The sequence below is a fragment of the Kogia breviceps genome, chromosome 2, assembly GCF_026419965.1.
Source record: "Kogia breviceps isolate mKogBre1 chromosome 2, mKogBre1 haplotype 1, whole genome shotgun sequence".
Classification (NCBI taxonomy): Eukaryota; Metazoa; Chordata; class Mammalia; order Artiodactyla; family Physeteridae; genus Kogia; species Kogia breviceps.
Window position 1 is genome coordinate 55,292,072 of NC_081311.1, and position 16,242 is coordinate 55,308,313.

The 16,242-nt window shown below is 56.7% G+C and overlaps 1 protein-coding gene across 6 annotated transcripts in view; it reads right to left on the minus strand.

Moving 5' to 3' along the window:
• Positions 1–16,242, minus strand: part of ZMIZ1 (zinc finger MIZ-type containing 1) — a 166,964-nt gene that overhangs the window by 18,205 nt on the left and 132,517 nt on the right. For 3 of the 6 annotated variants that reach the window (XM_059054273.2, XM_067025268.1, XM_067025266.1), the window contains 5 exons: positions 7,147–7,261; positions 5,906–6,123; positions 4,741–4,939; positions 3,459–3,731; positions 797–979 (listed from right to left, as the gene is read on the minus strand). In XM_059054273.2, coding sequence (XP_058910256.1) covers positions 797–979; positions 3,459–3,731; positions 4,741–4,939; positions 5,906–6,123; positions 7,147–7,261 — 988 coding nt within the window. Of the gene's footprint in view, positions 1–796; positions 980–3,458; positions 3,750–4,740; positions 4,940–5,905; positions 6,124–7,146; positions 7,262–10,337; positions 10,392–16,242 lie in introns of those variants that run through there. The other 3 variants (XM_059054274.2, XM_059054272.2, XM_067025267.1) reach the window with 2 other exon arrangements.

Below are 16,242 nucleotides of genomic sequence, written 5' to 3' on the forward strand. Positions count from 1 at the left end.
TGTTCTGCTTCTCTCTGCCCATAGCTACTAATTGAGCAAGTTTATAAAAATAGCAACACCTAGTGTGCTGCAGTCGGGCTAAAAATAGTAAGCCCATGTAAGCCAAGGGGTGGGTAGTCATGTAAGTTGGCGTGATTCATTGGCAAACAAGTGCAAAATTTTTCCAGAGTCTTCCTCACTCCCGAGAATGCACTTTATAAGAATCCCAAAGAAGGAAAGAGCTACCTGCCTGAAAACAGTCATTATAGTACTATTTCAAAAGTGAAAACTCAGAAACAACCCAAATGTCCAACAGAAAGGATAAAACGTGGTGTGGTTCCCAGGAGAATGTCAGGCAGCCATTAAAAGTGACAACCACGGGGACTGTAGCAATAAGTAACACGCTGTGTTCAAGTGAAAGAAACAGATTCAAAATCACGACCGTAATAACAACTATACAACACGGTTAATGCCCACATGCTTGGGGACAAAGTCTGTAATCAAACGTAAATGTATCGGGGTGGGTGCTCTTACTTAAAAAAATATATTTCCTTCATTGTTATTATCTCGTACGTACTATAAATAGTAAGGAGAAGGAAAACCATCATCTGAGCCCCACGAGAACAGGAACCAAGAAAAGCCAGCCTGTCATTTTGGCCGCTGCATGCACAGCTCTGAGCACATGAGATCACATCCAGAGATCTCCGCCTGCCCCCTGGTGACCCAGGGGACAGCCAGGGTCAGGATGACACAGGCAGGGGTGGTGGGGAGGTGAGGTGGTAAGGAGGGAGGGGGCCCGTGGGGTGGTGGGACTCACCTTGTAATACTGCCCCATGTTGACTGTGGGGGGCGGGTACTGCCCAGTGCTCGGCTGGCTGGGCATCCGCTGCCCGGGGTAGCTGGGAGAGGTGAGCGGCCGTGGGGGATTGGGGGTGGGGTACTGGCCTGGCTGGGTGGGGAACTGGCTGTTTGGTCCGTATTGCTGGTTTCCATAGTTGGGCTATGGTGGCAGAGAAAGGAGTGGGGAAAGGTCATCAGTTTCTCGAAGCCAAGCTGCCCACCAGATGCCAGGACGCCCTACCTCTTCTCCTCTGCCCCTGCTGTTTTCCACCCACCCAGAAAATGCCCACCCCACCTGCAAAGGAGACCAGCTGAACCAGATGATGCCGGGGGCCCTTCTTGCCCTGACATCCAGGGACACTACATCGGCCCGTCTGGCTCGAGGGCCACCTCCCCATGAAGCTTTCTCAAAACTCCATGCCCCTTGAGCTTGGGGGTACTTCCAGAGCCTCTTGTTCTTGCCATCATGAGGGTGCTTGATTCTGAAGCCCCCTTTGGGTCTCCCCTAGTGCTTGGTATGTGACAGACAACAGGATGCACTTCCAGAAAGGTGATCCCCAGCCCTTGCGTTCTGAGGCTGAATCTGGGAGGCACTGTCCCCGTACCCCCACACTGAGCAGAACACACCGATGTTTAGTTTTGGGCTACTGGTGCAGAGGTCAGGAGAACCAGGCTGGTGAAGGGACAAGGCAGCCCCTCTTGGGGGAAGCAACAGCTCCAGAAAGGCGCAGGATCGCTGTCCTGGGAGAGCCACTCCCACCCTCTAGTTGCTTCCCTGTCTGTAAAATCAGGTGACCCGGAGAGCACCCCAGGCCATTACATCCTGCAGAGTCAGTGCTTCTTCCCCGTCTGTGAAACTTCTTGTCTATTAACTGTCTCTCTTGCCCTCTAGACTCAGAGGTCCAGGAGACAGCTGTGTCTCAGTGTCTGGCAAAGAAGAGGCCAGCAATTAATACTTGCTCAACACATGAAAGAAGGGCAGGGGGTAAACGGCAGAAGAGGGCGAAGTTTGCATCAGCGCTGAAGAACTGCGGAGCTCACACTGTTGCGATACAGCGGCTGCTCTGTGTGATGGTGAGGTTCCCATCACATCACTGCAGGATAGGAAGGGGAGCTGGGGCCTGCCCACTAGTCCCTCTGCGGGACCAGGTGACCTGACCCCCACCCCCACCCCCAGGTTCCGACAACTTAGAGCTTCTATGAGTGTGTACTGAGAGGTGAGGCCAGTCTTCTCAGACGGGGTCAGGACGTGCAGTTCTGTGGCCACCGGTGTCACAGCCCAGTGTCGGGCATTTTGTAGCTGGGTAGTACCAGCAGTCTATTGAGGATGATTTAGTAAAGATAACTGAGAGCCTTTGGTGTGCCCTGCTGTGACAGGTAAGAGCCGGGGAGCTAACACCGGTACAGGCACGGGGCTGACGTCAGGCTAATGACCGGAAATTCTGCTGCCTTTTCTGTGATCGCCTCCTTGGGTGCCAGCAGCTGAGGTTGGGCCTACAGATACATTCCCAGCCCAGCCAGAGGGAACGCCGGAGTCTGAGCACAGAGGGGGTTGGGAGGGCCCAGAACTCATGTGGGGGCTGTGCATGGGAGTGAGGCCCACGGGTCGAGGCCCCGCACCCCCAAAGACATCCAGGGACTCAGGAGCTGCCATCCTTCTCCAGCTTCTCCGAGCTGCTGCCCACCTGGAGGGGGTCTGGGCCTGACCCTGGCTCCTGGGTGTTTGAGGACGTCCCTGACATCTCCCCTCTTGGACCCAGGACATCCCCATCAGTGGCCAAGTTGCATTCTAGGCCAAGTAAGGATGTATGCTGAGGGGAAGCACATAGACCTTCAAGGAACTCAGGGTCTTTGGGCTCTAAACGCACTGGAAGCCCAAACAGAAGGCACAGTTTTGAGATGGGGTGGAGCCAACCTGAGAAGAGGTGTGCCAGCAGAGCACTGGGTGATGCCCGGGAAGCCTTATCTTTCCTGCTGAAGTCTTGGTTCCTGGAGGACAGGAGGTGTGGGTTTGCTTCCTTCGATCTTCACTGATCTCACGGCTGAGGTGACTGGGCACCCCAACGGGCAGCCTTCCTCCCGACAAAGCCCCAAGAAACATGCTGCCTGCCTTCCAGTCACTTCTCCGAGGTGCACGGCCTTTAGATCTTTACAGGGTTTTGTCTCATCTCTCGCTCTTGGGTGTGAGGTGCCCTCATGTGGGTGCGAGGAATGTGGACCCAAGGAGGCTTAGTTCCTTACCCACAGTCACCCAGCTAGCGTCTATGCCAAGACAGAAGAGAATCCTAACAGCGGCTACTGCTTGCTAAGTGCCCGCCCATGCCAGCCCAGGGCCAGGCACTTCACGTACAGCCCCTCACTCAAGATTCCCAGGCAGCCCCAGGAGGTGGGTTGGATTGTCACTGACTTTTACAAAAGAAAAAACGGAGACTCCAGGAGGTGATGTGACTTGCTCAAGGTCTTCTATATGGGAAATGCCAGAGCTGACCTTAAACTCAGCAGCACCTGACTCCTAAGATTCTGCCTTCTGGTCCAGGTTTCCTGAAGGTCAATCCATGCCCTTTTCAAGGAACTACCCACAGCACCCGTGTCTTCCCCACCTCCCACCCTGCCCACCGGCTGCCAGCTGTCACACTCACCTCTCCCGGGTATGGCCTCTTTATGCTCTGAATGGGAAGGGACTGGGGCCGGGGGCCCGGGTAGGTCTGCTGGGGCATCCGCTGCCCGTGTGTGCCAAAGGGGCTGATGCCGGGTGGCCGGGGTTGGTTCATGCCCATGGGAGGGCCGCTCATCCCCGAGGGCGTCATGCCAGCCGCCATGCTTGCGGGGTTCATGCTGCCCCCCATGGAGGCAGGCCCCCGAGGCCCGGGCTGGTTCATGAATTGGCTGTTATACGCCTGGGTGGGACCCATCTGGAAAGAGGAACAGACCTTCAACGGGAGAAGAAGAAGAAAAAAAAAAAAAAAAAAAAAAAAAAGAATAAAATGCCACATGCATTGAAAGTGCAGGGAAGGAAGGAAGGGTGGGGGAAGTGGGGGGTTCGGGGTTGGAGGTTGGGCACTTTCCTGTGTGGCTGCAGCTGGTGACCAGGTCCCAAAGGACCACCGGCCTCGTGGGCTCGCTGCTGCTCTCTGCAGGCCGCACAGGAAAGGTGCAGCCCGAGGGGTGTTACGGGGTGGGGCGCAGTCACTCCAATGCACAGGCAGCGTTTCCAGGGAGGCAGGCAAGGAACGGGAAAAGAGGGTGCAGGGGTGGGGAGGGGCATGGGAGAATGGAGGTGGATAAGGATGGAGGCAAGGGCCCCTTTCCTGGAAGCCCCGGCCCCGCCCTTGTTCCTCAGCCAATGGACACACACCCTCCATCCGCAGTCTGAGGTGGCCTTGGCTCCCACCTGTGCCCACCTGCCCTGCTGTCCCCATCCTGGACTTCCCACCTCCACACCTGCCCTGCATTTCTGCGGGGGCGCTCCTACTCTCCTCACACCCCACCCCATCCTTCTGAAGGTCAGGGGAGCAGAGCTGAGACCTGGGCAGGATACACAGATGGGATCACTAGGAGAGCACTGGTCTTCAGAGGCCACCGGGGGAGGGGACAGACTGGTGACAAGGCTACTTTAGACATAGCCCGCTCTTTGGTGAGTAGAGGCTCAGACTGCAATATGGAACATCTTTCCCCATACACAGACACACACGAGCCACCAACCCACACAGAACAAACACAAGCTCCCAAACACACCGCCACCACTCTCAACCACACTGATACGCCCACACCCTAACACATGCCCCTCCTTGCGCTTCTAAGAAAACCTAAGTGCACCCTGACGCCATCAGCTCCCCTCGGCACACAGACACCAACACCCCCGGCTCTGATCCCAGGGGCTGTCTGCCTGGCTGAGTGGCCCAGGACTAGTGTGGCCCTTACCGGTCCATACTGGTTTATATCCTTATTCTGTGTTTCTTGCAAGGCTGCCACAGTGGCCGTAGCTGTGGCTGTGGCCGTGGCCGCTGCTGCTGCTACTGCAGCTGCTGCGGCAGCGGCTGCCGGCTGAGTGAAGTCAGCGGGCGGCCTGGTGTGCGGAGGGATGCCCATGCCAGCAGGGGCATTAGGACCCCCAGGGTAACTGCGAGGGAGAGAAGAAGGGAGAGTTAGATGCTGCCTGGACCTCAAGATGAACCCATGACACGCCCGCTTTGGGTGGGGAGGGAGAGGTCAGGCCATGCCAGGCCCTTGTGTCCACAGCTCACAGAGGGGGGAGGTCTAGACTAAGAGCCGGGTGGGGACAGGGGCCTCCTGGCGGTTGTCAGCCCCTCGTGCCACTTGACAACCACCAAGCCGCCAAGCTGCTGTGTTCCTGGAGTCCCACCCAGGTGGCTAGCCGGCGATCGCTCCTAGGCACTAGGTCACGGCGCCCTCGGCCACACGCGTCAGCCCACCTTCTGGAGGACACCTAGCCTCAGAGAACCCGAGCAACCGGCCCAGGGCCTCCGGCAGGGGAGAGCAGGGTGGGGATGCAGCTGGGCTTCACCACGAGGCCCTACTGCGCTGACACGTGGCAGGGCTGCGGTTGGCCCCGGGGTGCCTGGCAGGGGTGAGGCCACAGGGCAGCCGTGGGCAGAGCGGGGCGGGCGGCGAGAGGAGGAATGGGGTGCCTCTGCCCCGCCCCACGCCCCTCCCTGCCCTCCCCCTGCCTCGGACCGAGGGACCCCAGCCCTGAATCTCTTCCTCCACACCAGCAGAGCAGAGCTGACGCTCCTGCCGCCCAGCTCTCAGCATCTCCCAATGTATAAAGACATGACACAGAGAAGGGTCATTTGGGAAATGCAACTGCAGCCCTTCAACCCCACGGGCTTGGCGGCTCTCAGAAGGCGCCCCGGCCGTGCAGCATCCGGCCTGCCAGCCAGTCCCCAGAATGAGAGATGACTGTGCCCCGCAGGCAGATGGGATACCTGAGGAGAAGGGGAGCGCCAGGCTCCCCATGCTTCCCAGGCCAGGAAGCACGTGCTGGGATTCACACTTGACTCCTAAGCCTGCCTGGAGGGGAAGGGCAGGGCTGATGTGCCCCCTGCGAAGGCTGCTCCCTGCTCACCTGGCCCCGAAGCCCCCGCTGCCAGGGTAGTTGGGCCGACCGTACATGCTCTGCGGGATGTAGGGCTGAGCGGGGCCGGCCTTGGCTGAGAATTGCTGCTGCTGCCCAGCAAACTGTGGGGAGTTGAGGCCGGGGTTGCTGGTAGTCATGCCCGACGCCATGGGGTTGCCGCCTGGATTCATGGGGTTGTTGGCATTGGCCATAGGGTTCCCGAGGACCTGTGGGCAGAGAGAGAGGCTGTCACCCAAGTGGGTACCCCGGGTGGCATGGAGAGGGAAAAACAGAGGAAGGACAACTGAGGAAAAGGAGGAGAAAAAGGGTGGGTTTTAAAAAAAATTTCATCTGAGCACGGACAGTTGCCATGGTATACACATGATTAGAAGCGGGTAACCCAGCCCGGAAGCAGGCAGCGGAGATGAGCACTGCAGCCTGTGATGGAAGGTGGTGAGACTGGTCCAGCACCAGGTGGCAGGTGGGAAAGCTCTGGACTCCTCAGCCCTCCTGCCCTGCAAAGCCACCTGGATGTCCAAGGGTCAAGCTACACAGAGGCCCTGGGCTGCTGCTCTGTGAGGGCAAAGAGAAGCCCAACCTACCAGCTCTAGAGGGCGGCAGGGTCCTGGCCGAGGGGCTCCCTGTGGCCCGAGACCACAGGCAAGCGCGCTGGTTCCCTCCAGGGCGGCAAGCGGCCCTGAGCCTTTCATGTGGCCAAGGCAGAGGCCCAGCAGCAGGGAGAGGAAGGAGTGGAGGAAAGAGGAAGGAACAAGAGCGGGAAGCAAGGCTGACTAGGGATGTGCAGTGGAGTTTGTCACAAGTTTTAGGCTCAATCTTTTGAAATCTAGCCCAGGCCATCCAGGGTTAGAGACCCCAGGTGTTGGAGCCCTGAGGCCAATAACACCCAGGCAGTTCTCCTGTTTATCCAACCAAAGTAAATGCCGGCCAGGAAAGAACCCCTTGCTGTATGTCAGGTGAAAAACATTCCCTCAGGAAGGCCCTAGGGTTGGTTGGGGCAGTGCACAGGGTCCAGGGGCCATCGTCCTGGGGCAGGTGTGGACCCATCCTGGGTAGAGGTGTGTCCACAGCTGGTTGTGCCCTGAAAGCTGGTCTTTGCAGCCGGGGAGAGCCTGGGAGAGTGAGCAGGGCTCACTGAGATGCTCACATGGCATGGTGACCCGAGGGCCTCAGGGTTCAAGGGTTGACCCCGCCTGGGAGGGGCTGTTGCTGGGGGAAAGACAGGCTCTTACCTGGCTCTGGGATGTGTTGGTCACTCCCCAAACCGTGGTGACCACGGAGAGGGAGCCGGGAGGCTGGTTGGTGTTCTGCTGCCAAGGGACAGAGTCATAGGGGAACGACCCATCACTGCAGAGGGAGACAGGGTGGGGATCCTCAGGGGCTGCAGACACAGGCACAGACAGAGGCATGCCCCATCTACTAGCGCCACCATGCTCTGTGGCTCCCAGCCAAGCCCAGGTGACCCCCATTCTCAGTCAGTTCCAGATCCCCTAGGCCTGGCACGGTGTCCAATGCAGAACAGGTGCACCCTGTAAGGTGACCAATCGTATGACAGCGACCTCTCCCCCCATCACTGTGGATGTGCCACCCCCGTGGCTGTCCGTCTCACCTTAGCCCAAGTCCACAGGCCATGCTACGGAGGAAGAGAGACCTGCAGGCTCAATCTAAGCTCTGCCTTCGACCATGCTCTGCTCTAAGTGGCTCTCCCCAAACAGCTCTGGTTCCTCCGCACCAGCTTCCCCTCAAAGCTACCCCGTCCTTTCTCAGAAAAGGTCACAAGGGCTCCAGTCTAAGTCTCGGCTCTTCCCCTTCCTCCTGACCCATCAGAGTGAGGTGGCCGCCCTGCCCGGCTGGTTTGGTCTTTGCAAGGAGCCTCCTTATGTCAGGTTTTCTTCCTGGATGACAGGTACTGGCCTACCTGCGGTGCTTCCTCCCCTGCTCCCACCCCGATCTCTCGCACACCTCCCTGCCAAGCCAATTTCCTTCAAATTCCTAAGACACTCGGCACAATCAAAGACCTTCCTTCAATGGCTTCCAGTGTTTACACACAGAGTCCAAACTCACACAGCAGAACGGTTTACCCCATTGCTAATCCCGCCCTACCCTCCCTCCCATTTTGGTTCCCAACTCTCTGGGAGCCCCTGGCCCCAGATGTTCCCCCAGTCTCCCCAGTAGTCCCAGCAGTACCCACCTTGTTTGATGACAGCTCCCGAGGAGCCCCCAAAGATCAGAAGGCCTGATGCCCTGCCCTGCGTACCATAAGTGCTCAGAGATGGCTTTCTATTAGTTGCCATGGTACAGATGGAGAGTGAGGTCCAGCAGACCCCAGGGAGAAGAGCAGAGGCACAGGCTCGAGAAGGAGCCAGCGAGGTTACAGTATAAAGAACCTGCCAGGGGTGCCACCCCCAAGGAGTGCTGGGCTGGGGCTTTCTCTCCCCTGGAGCCGGTCCTGCGCTGACTCTCCAGCACCTCTTACCGAGAGAAAACCCCAGACACGGCCCCAGGAAGAGCAGAGAAGCAGAACACTCACAGCTGTGCTACCACCTCTGCCCACGGCATCCCGACGGGGGTGAGGCCTGCAAGTCAGCACTGCTGGGTAGCCGGGGAGTGGGCGCAGGTGGGAGAAGGGGCTTCTGGAGGAGGGTGGCTTGGTAGGAAAGCACCTCATGCCTCTGTATGACTTGTGCCTTCATCACAGGAAGTCAGCAGAAAGCAAAAGCTGACTCATACCCCAGCCGAGCAGCCAGCCCAGGCCCCAGAGGTCGGGGCAACTGGGAATGGAGGTGTGGGGAGCCAGCCCAGAGGTCAGACTTCCAGGAAGGAGGCGCAGGACTGCATGACAGGTGGGCAGAGGGGCGCCGGGGGTCTGAGCCTTGTGCCCTGCTCCTGGCCAGGCGGGGCCCTCGGTCAAGTTGGGTCAGACTGGAGGGAGGACCGTGTCACTGTCTGCCCGTGCTTGCCTGCTGCCCCCTTGCCAGCCCCCGGTTTCCTTCCTGTCTCTGCTCAGAAGTCACCTCACCGGAGTGGCTGTCCTGACCTCCTGGGAGAAGAGGACCCTCCAGCCCCAATCCCTTTTCCTCTCTGGCCTTTTGTTGGTTCTGTGGGTACAAGTCCTGCACCTGCCCCTCCCTGGCTCAGGGCCCCGGTGCAAGTTTCCGAGCCTGTGCGCTCATTTGTTAAATGGGCGTAAGAACAACACACTCCCACCCCCGCTCTACTCTGTGTCTTCAGACTGCAGGTCATGACACAAGAGTGCGCTGTGACACTGAACCATGAGGGGGAAAAAAGAGGGAATAAAACAGAAAGTAGGGCTTCCCTGGTGGCACAGTGGTTGAGAATCTGCCTGCCGATGCAGGGGACACGGGTTCGTGCCCCGGTCCGGGAAGATCCCACATGCCGCAGAGCGGCTGGGCCCGTGAGCCATGGCCACTAAGCCTGCGCGGCCGGAGCCTGTGCTCCGCAACGGGAGTGGCCACAACAGTGAGAGGCCTGCATACTACACAAAAAACAAAAAAAACAAAAAAACAGAAAGTAATCAAGTGTGAGCACATAGTAAGGAGGAATATCATCCCTTGAACTGACTTCTTGATGTTATGCATGAGCACACATGTGCCCTGGGTCTCGGGGTAAATGTGCACATTACTGTGGATCTCAGGCTGGCTAGTCTGAACATGGGCCTCCCTCCGTGGCCTAAGTCTGACGCGGCTCAAAGAGGAGACTGCAGACAAAAAGGCTTTCTTAACTGGAAAGTGACACAGGCTTTATTTAGCATTACTCATGATTTCTGGGGAAAACAGCAGGCCTAGAACTGCGGGGAGAGGAGCCGTCCTCAGGGAACCAGCCTGACTGCCCCCTGACTCTGCAGGCCAGGTGTGATGTGGGTCCGTGGAAAGGGGGTGAGGCCCAGATGCACAGGCCAAAGGTGACCGACAGCTCACACTCTCTGCATCTGGGGGGCACCGCTGGGGGGCCTGGGAGCCCAGCGAGCCCGAACGGGGCAGAGAAGCACAGGAAAACAAGCAGGGCCTGCACCTCAGCACAGCTGGGCTGGAAGAAGCCCCGTTCTCCCAGGAGGTCACTGGGGACCCGGGGCTACAAGCTGGTCCCAGGGCTGGCATGCCAGTCTCACAGGGAGGCCCTGTAGGCTATGGTTTTAAACAACAAAGAGGAGACCCTGGACACCCGCCCTCCTTTTGGGGTCCTCACCTTAGGTGTGCCTGGACTCAACACAGGACCCCAGCAACTGAGCAGAGCTTAGGCCCAAGTCTGTCCTCTCTCCCCAGAACTCCTGCCGCATAAGCTCTCACCAACCCTCCAGGCTGAGGTCTGGTTCCAGCTGAGGTGCACGCCTGGCAGGCTCAGGAAGTAAAGCCCCCCCAGGAGCCCCTCCGAGCCTGGCGGGGACCCACAGCTGCTGCCTCACCTCCTCAGGCGGGACGGTCCCGGCTCCCTGGGATACAGGCCCTCGAGCAAGCTCCCAACTGCCCTGCAGGTCGTGGGTGGGCCTTGTGGGCGGAAACCGGCTCCTTCCTGTTTTGTCCCCTCCGCCCCAAGCTCAGTGAGAAGCAAACTTAACCAAGGTTCCCAAACTGGGCATTCCACTGTCTGGCTGGACGGGTTACCCCAGAGCCCACGTGCACACCTGGTGTGTGCGGGGTACACGTACGTGTGCGTGCGTGCACACAGGCCCCGCTAGCACGATGCTCTCCATGCATGCGGGGGGGAGACGGGCACATGCGTGTAGGGTGGTCTCGGGGACCTGCTCGCCCCCACTCGCACCTGCTGCAAAAGCAGAAGTGGCAGCCGCACCGACAGGGCTGTGACTCATCTCCTGGGGAGACGGCTCCTGCTGGCGCGGAAAAGGCACTCGCCCCCATGGGCCCACGGTGGCAGTCAGCCCTGCCGACGTCTCTGCCCAGACTCAGACACTGCTGTCGGGGGGAGGGGGGTGCTGCCTGGCTCCTGGCGCCTGAGGATCAAGGACCAGCCAGGCTCTTGGGCCCTACTAGGGTGGGAGGGGCTCAGGGTGCTGAAGAGGAGGCCTAGGGGCTTGGGGGTGGCCGGAGGCTGTGTCCCTCCTCTGCAAGTACTATTTCCCCAGCAGACATGCTCAGCCCAGGTCAGAGGTCCCTGGCATTTCAGGGCTGCCCACTGGGAACTACTTCCCTCCACCTGTCCATACCTGGTTCAGAGGGAGGCCAGCACCCCTGGGATCTGAGAACCCACTCTTAGTAGTCCTGCCCAGCTCTGCACACCTGCAGTCCAGCATGGTCTGGTCTCATGCCACAAGCCACCCCCAGCTACAGTCCTGTCCAGCCAAACCTGCCCCAAGAATCCTGTTCCATCTACAGAGGCACCAGTGCCAGAAGACACTAGGATTCTCAGCAGTCCTACCTGCCAAGCAATTCCCAACACAGGGGCAGCTGCTTCCCTACCTCTGTGCCTCTTCTCGGCCTGGGATGCTTCATCCTCACCCTGAAAGATGCCACTCATCCTTTCCAGGCTCCTCTTCCAAAGGCTACCTCTTCCAGGAAGCCCTCTCCCCATCCACTGGCCTGAACTCCACTTTCTCCTCACATTTCTGGGGCCCAAGTGGGAGCCTGAGCGAAAGCCCTCCTGCCTTTTTTATTTATTTATTTATTTTTTTTGCGGTACGCGGGCCTCTCACTGTTGTGGCCTCTCCTGTTGCGGAGCACAGGCTCCGGACGCGCAGGCTCAGCAGCCATGGCTCACGGGCCCAGCCGCTCCGTGGCATGTGGGATCTTCCCAGACCGGGGCACAAACCCGTGTCCCCTGCACCGGTAGGCAGACTCTCAACCACTGCGCCACCAGGGAAGCTCCCTCCTGCCTTTTTCCTTCTGCCCCAGGAGCCCCAGGTTCTCCGACTACCTGTGCCTGGCACGATGTCTTCACACACCTGCAGGGCTCAGGAAGCTTCTAATAAAAGTGCCAGCTGTGCTTGACCTCAGAGGGATGCCTTAGAATGAATGAACGCATTCATTCATTAAGCCTGACTGCTGACCACCTACAGTGTGCTTGTGACCACATGGGCACCGGCACCCAGGAAGCGAGAGGTCCTGTCCTCCAGGGACGGGGACAGAGGAAAGCTAATAAAGTGGCTACTCACTCTCACTATGACTCAGTGTGCCATCCCTTGCCACACCCAGGGATGAGAAGAGCCCCTCACTCAGAGGGCGGTCATGAGGATTAGGTGACCTCACATGGGTAAGGTAAGGCCTAAGACACCCAGGTACCCTGGAACTACCGGCTGCTGTTACCACTGTTATGATTCATTGAGTGGCTTCTACATGTAAGGGACTGTGTGAAGTGACTTTCACACAAGAACTCATTTAATCCCTTGAAGTGGGCTCAACAGACACATGTCTTAGGATCTGAGGCTCCCAGGCTCCCAGAGGTAGTCAAGGGTAAGGTTGATAGTGAGCCTGGCCACTGTCCCAGAGAGCTTAGGGTCCAGTAAGGTGGCGCTTCCCTGTACAAAGATGGCGATAATGCAAGGAAGCACCCATTACAAAGGCCATCTAGAAGTCCACGAGAACTCCAAGAAGGAGCATAACTTCCTAAAAGTTCTTGGGGAAGCCAGCCAGAGAAGGCACACAGGAGACGTTAAGTTATGCTTCAAAGACTGGCTGCAGACAAAACCCAAATATTGTCCCAGGAAAAAACACTTTACACATCAAATCATTAGCTTTGGCCTGGACTGAGTATATTGGCAAATATTCAAGGACTCTGACTAATCATTTTTTTAGCTAATATTCAAATGGCAGAGGAAGGCCTCAAAGCACAGTGGTTAACTATCTGGGCTCGGAACTTAGATTCTTTGGGGTCAAACCTTGGCTCTGGTAGGCCACTGATGATTTCTATGACCTGAGTCGTGTTACCTGAGTCAGCCTCAACTTTCTTATCTGTAAAGTGGGACTAATACTAATATTCTTGGGATGAAACATACAAATACAGGTAAAATTCTGCACAGTACCTGGCAGACAGTCTCTGCTCAACTGTACCTATACTTTTCTCTCCATTTCTCCAGCTCAATTGGGGTGTAGGTACCCATATTTACTTGATGATACCGTGATGGTGCTTAGAAGTTTTGCAAATAGGCTATCAATGGGAGGGGGTGTTATTATCATTCCTGCCTGTTGAACATATGTTCCAAGGCTCTGAGGCTTTCCTTAGTGTTCCTCTGCCTTCCTTTCTCTCATAAACTCCTATCTATACTTCAGAGCCCAGCCTGGATGCTCCCTTTTGTGACTCTCCTAAGCAGACCACCAAGGGCATTTTTACTCTGTTCCCTCAGCACTTCTTTTCATATATTTTACAAAGAGCTCTTCACACTGCAGTTACAGCAGACGGTTTACATGTCTGTTTGCCAGCCCCATGGGCACTGACCGATGTTTGCTAAATATGAGAAAATGAGTAAAGAGGGAGTGATGATTCCTGGTTCCCGGGCACCTCCTGTGAAAGTGTCTACACAGACATTCATGGAGGGAAGCGGGAAGGAGGGCTGCGTTATTTCTTCCCTTGCACTTCTCACAGCCACTTTATTTGGGAGAAATAACAAATTCCTATTAAGGGTATCGTCAGACCTTAATTAATTTCCCTCATCCGGCTCTGTTGGTCCCGTCTCTGCGCAAGGCTGTAGTGTTACCACTAATGACACACCAAGCCAGTGAGAAGCTGACGCTCCCACCATCTTTAATTTAGGGGGACCATTAGCAGCTCTCTCCATCATCACAATTAGTGGGGACCGCTTCCTTCCCTCCCTGCGGTGAACCTCAGAGAGGAACTGGTGCAGCTAACTGTGTATTAGAGGGTTTTAAATTTTTTCAAGAGGAAGGAGGAAAGGAAAAGATCCTTGCATCTTGGCAATCTGGAACTGACGGATTTATAGATCCTTCAGTCTCCCTTTCATTGCTTTTTTTTTTTTTTTTTTCCTGAGGGCAAGAAGAGGGGTCTATTACAAACTGAGCTTTCTGTGTGGCTGTACAAAAAAGAGCTAAAAATGAAAAGCGGTGAAGGTGGTGTGATGGGACCAAGGAAAGAAGAGAACCGGCAGTCAGTTTTGCTTGATCCCTTCTTTGTTGGTTGACCGTGAATGAGCACATCTGAGTCTGATGGCCCCAGGCTGAGGGTTCAGAGAATAATGACTCGTCCACGGGGCTCCCTGTGTCCAGGCCTGGCAACAAGCGTAAGTCCTGCGCTGCTGTTATTCCATTGCTACACATGAGGAAACGGAGGTAGAGAGGGGATACAGAGCTGCCCAAAGTGACCCAGCGAGAAGATGGCAGAGCTGAAACTCGATGCCGGGCAGCTTGGCTCCAGGGCCTGTTCCCTGCCTGCTATACGGAGTGGAGCACAGGGCCATGCCCAGAATCTGAGGGGAGCCCCAAGGCCCCTCCCAGGAACCTCTCCTCAGGGGGTTGCAAATCCCTCACCTGGAGGGGAAGGGTGGCACCCCTTGGTCTTGGAGGCTTCCCCAGGTCTAGTGGACTTTGACTGTAATCAAATTAAGAGTATAAACAAGATTTATTAGGCTTTCCATTACTGTTGTAGCACTGATTTGCACATGGACAATGTGCTAATCACAAATGGCTTTTTCAGCCACTCACTAAAAACCTGGGAGAAGGCAGAAATATTTGTTGGCAACAAGTCTGGGTCACTGCAAGGACTATGAAGGGATCCTGCTGCCTGGCCACAGGCCCGAGGCCCCTTCCTGCCCTGGGCTGGCCTCTCCCGGCCTCCCTTCTCCTGGGCGGTGCTCTGCGCACCTCTATAAACTGGGAGGATGGCACACCGACGGCTCAGTGGTCAGGACCAGACGGGGACGAGCCCACAGTTGGCTCCACAAACCATAGAGCGGGAGCCAAACGTGTGGGTACCCAGGATTCCTCCTAACCGCTGGCACGCTCAGAAGCTGGCTCCAGGGGTCATGGGTACAGGCCCCAACTCACAGACTGATGCTGTGGGGCCGACCTCCATGGCCTGTAATGGATGTGACTGTGACGCCTGAACTACAGAAACACAACAGTCACAGCCTCCTAGAGCACCGGCCTGGGGCTTCAGGCAGCCGGGCTCCCTCACCCTCTCCTGTTGGCTTGTCCTCAGAACCTTCAGACAAGGACCCCTGAGTCTTGGAATAGCTGCACACCTCCGGGCACCAAATCCTGAACATGCAGGGTCCCTAAGCTCACCCGCCGCCTGAGGTCTCCTTAATGAGAAGAGAAGCTTCCTTCCTCCAAGTCATTCAATACAGCTATGGAGGAGGGCAGGCGGAAGACTTTCCTAGCTATGACAGTATTTGACTTTCTCTTCCACTTTCTTTCCTTCCTGTTTGGGAAATTACATGAGGGACTTCGAAGGTGATGCACCCCATTGGAGTTTCTCTGGAAATAAGGGACTCCCCACCTTGGGGAAATGCATGAAGTTACAGGTGGAGAGCAGCCGACCTCTAATCACAGGCCACAATGTGCCCTCAGAACAGCCCTGCTCTGAATGGACATGGGTTGGGCCTTGTTCAACAGATGATACTTCCTTCTGGTCTCAACTGTCCCACTATAAATCAGGAAATAGGGGGAGATGTGGATTAGGATCGGGTTAATGACTAGATACCATGTCACTGGTCTTGAATGGCTAGCAGGAGGGTGAAGGGTAGCGCGCTGTGTGTGGTTCAGTGCCCTGCCCCTTCCTGGCTGTGTGTTCTTAGGCAAGTCACTGTCCCACTCTGGGCATTTCCATTCCAGTTCTGTCCTTGGGGTGTAGGATATGGTCCAGAATGCCTGTCACCTTGCTGTGTTGTTACCCATCAACACTTAGGACGTCTTCCAATGCGCACAGCTCTCCCTTCTCTGAGAGGCCGCCTGCTTCGCCCTCTAGCACTCCATGGGCACATATAGGGGGCTGGAGTGGGGGTGTGGGGGTGTGGCAGGGCACTGGGTACCAGCCAGTGGCTCTTTAGCCCATAGCATTTCTTGGGTAAGCCAGTTCGAACTCATAGGATGCCATCTGCCCAGCTTCCAGCCCAAGTCCTTCAAGGTCAAGGCCCATATCCTCTGGGCCTCTTGACTGTCTCACCCTAGCCATCTTCCTCCTAGAGAACCCCAAAGCCAACCTGCCTGTCCCTCACCCTAACCCTGCCTCCATCTGCCAGCTCCCAATTTTGCCTCACTGGGTCTTATTTCCCCAACCAGTGAGAGTCAGCTCCTGGAGCAGAGACACCCTTCATCTGTTTAACCCTAGGACCAGGCAGTCTCATGCTTTCAGCTCAACTCAGCAGAGAACTGGCCAAGGGCTGGCTGCGGTCACAGCCAAGC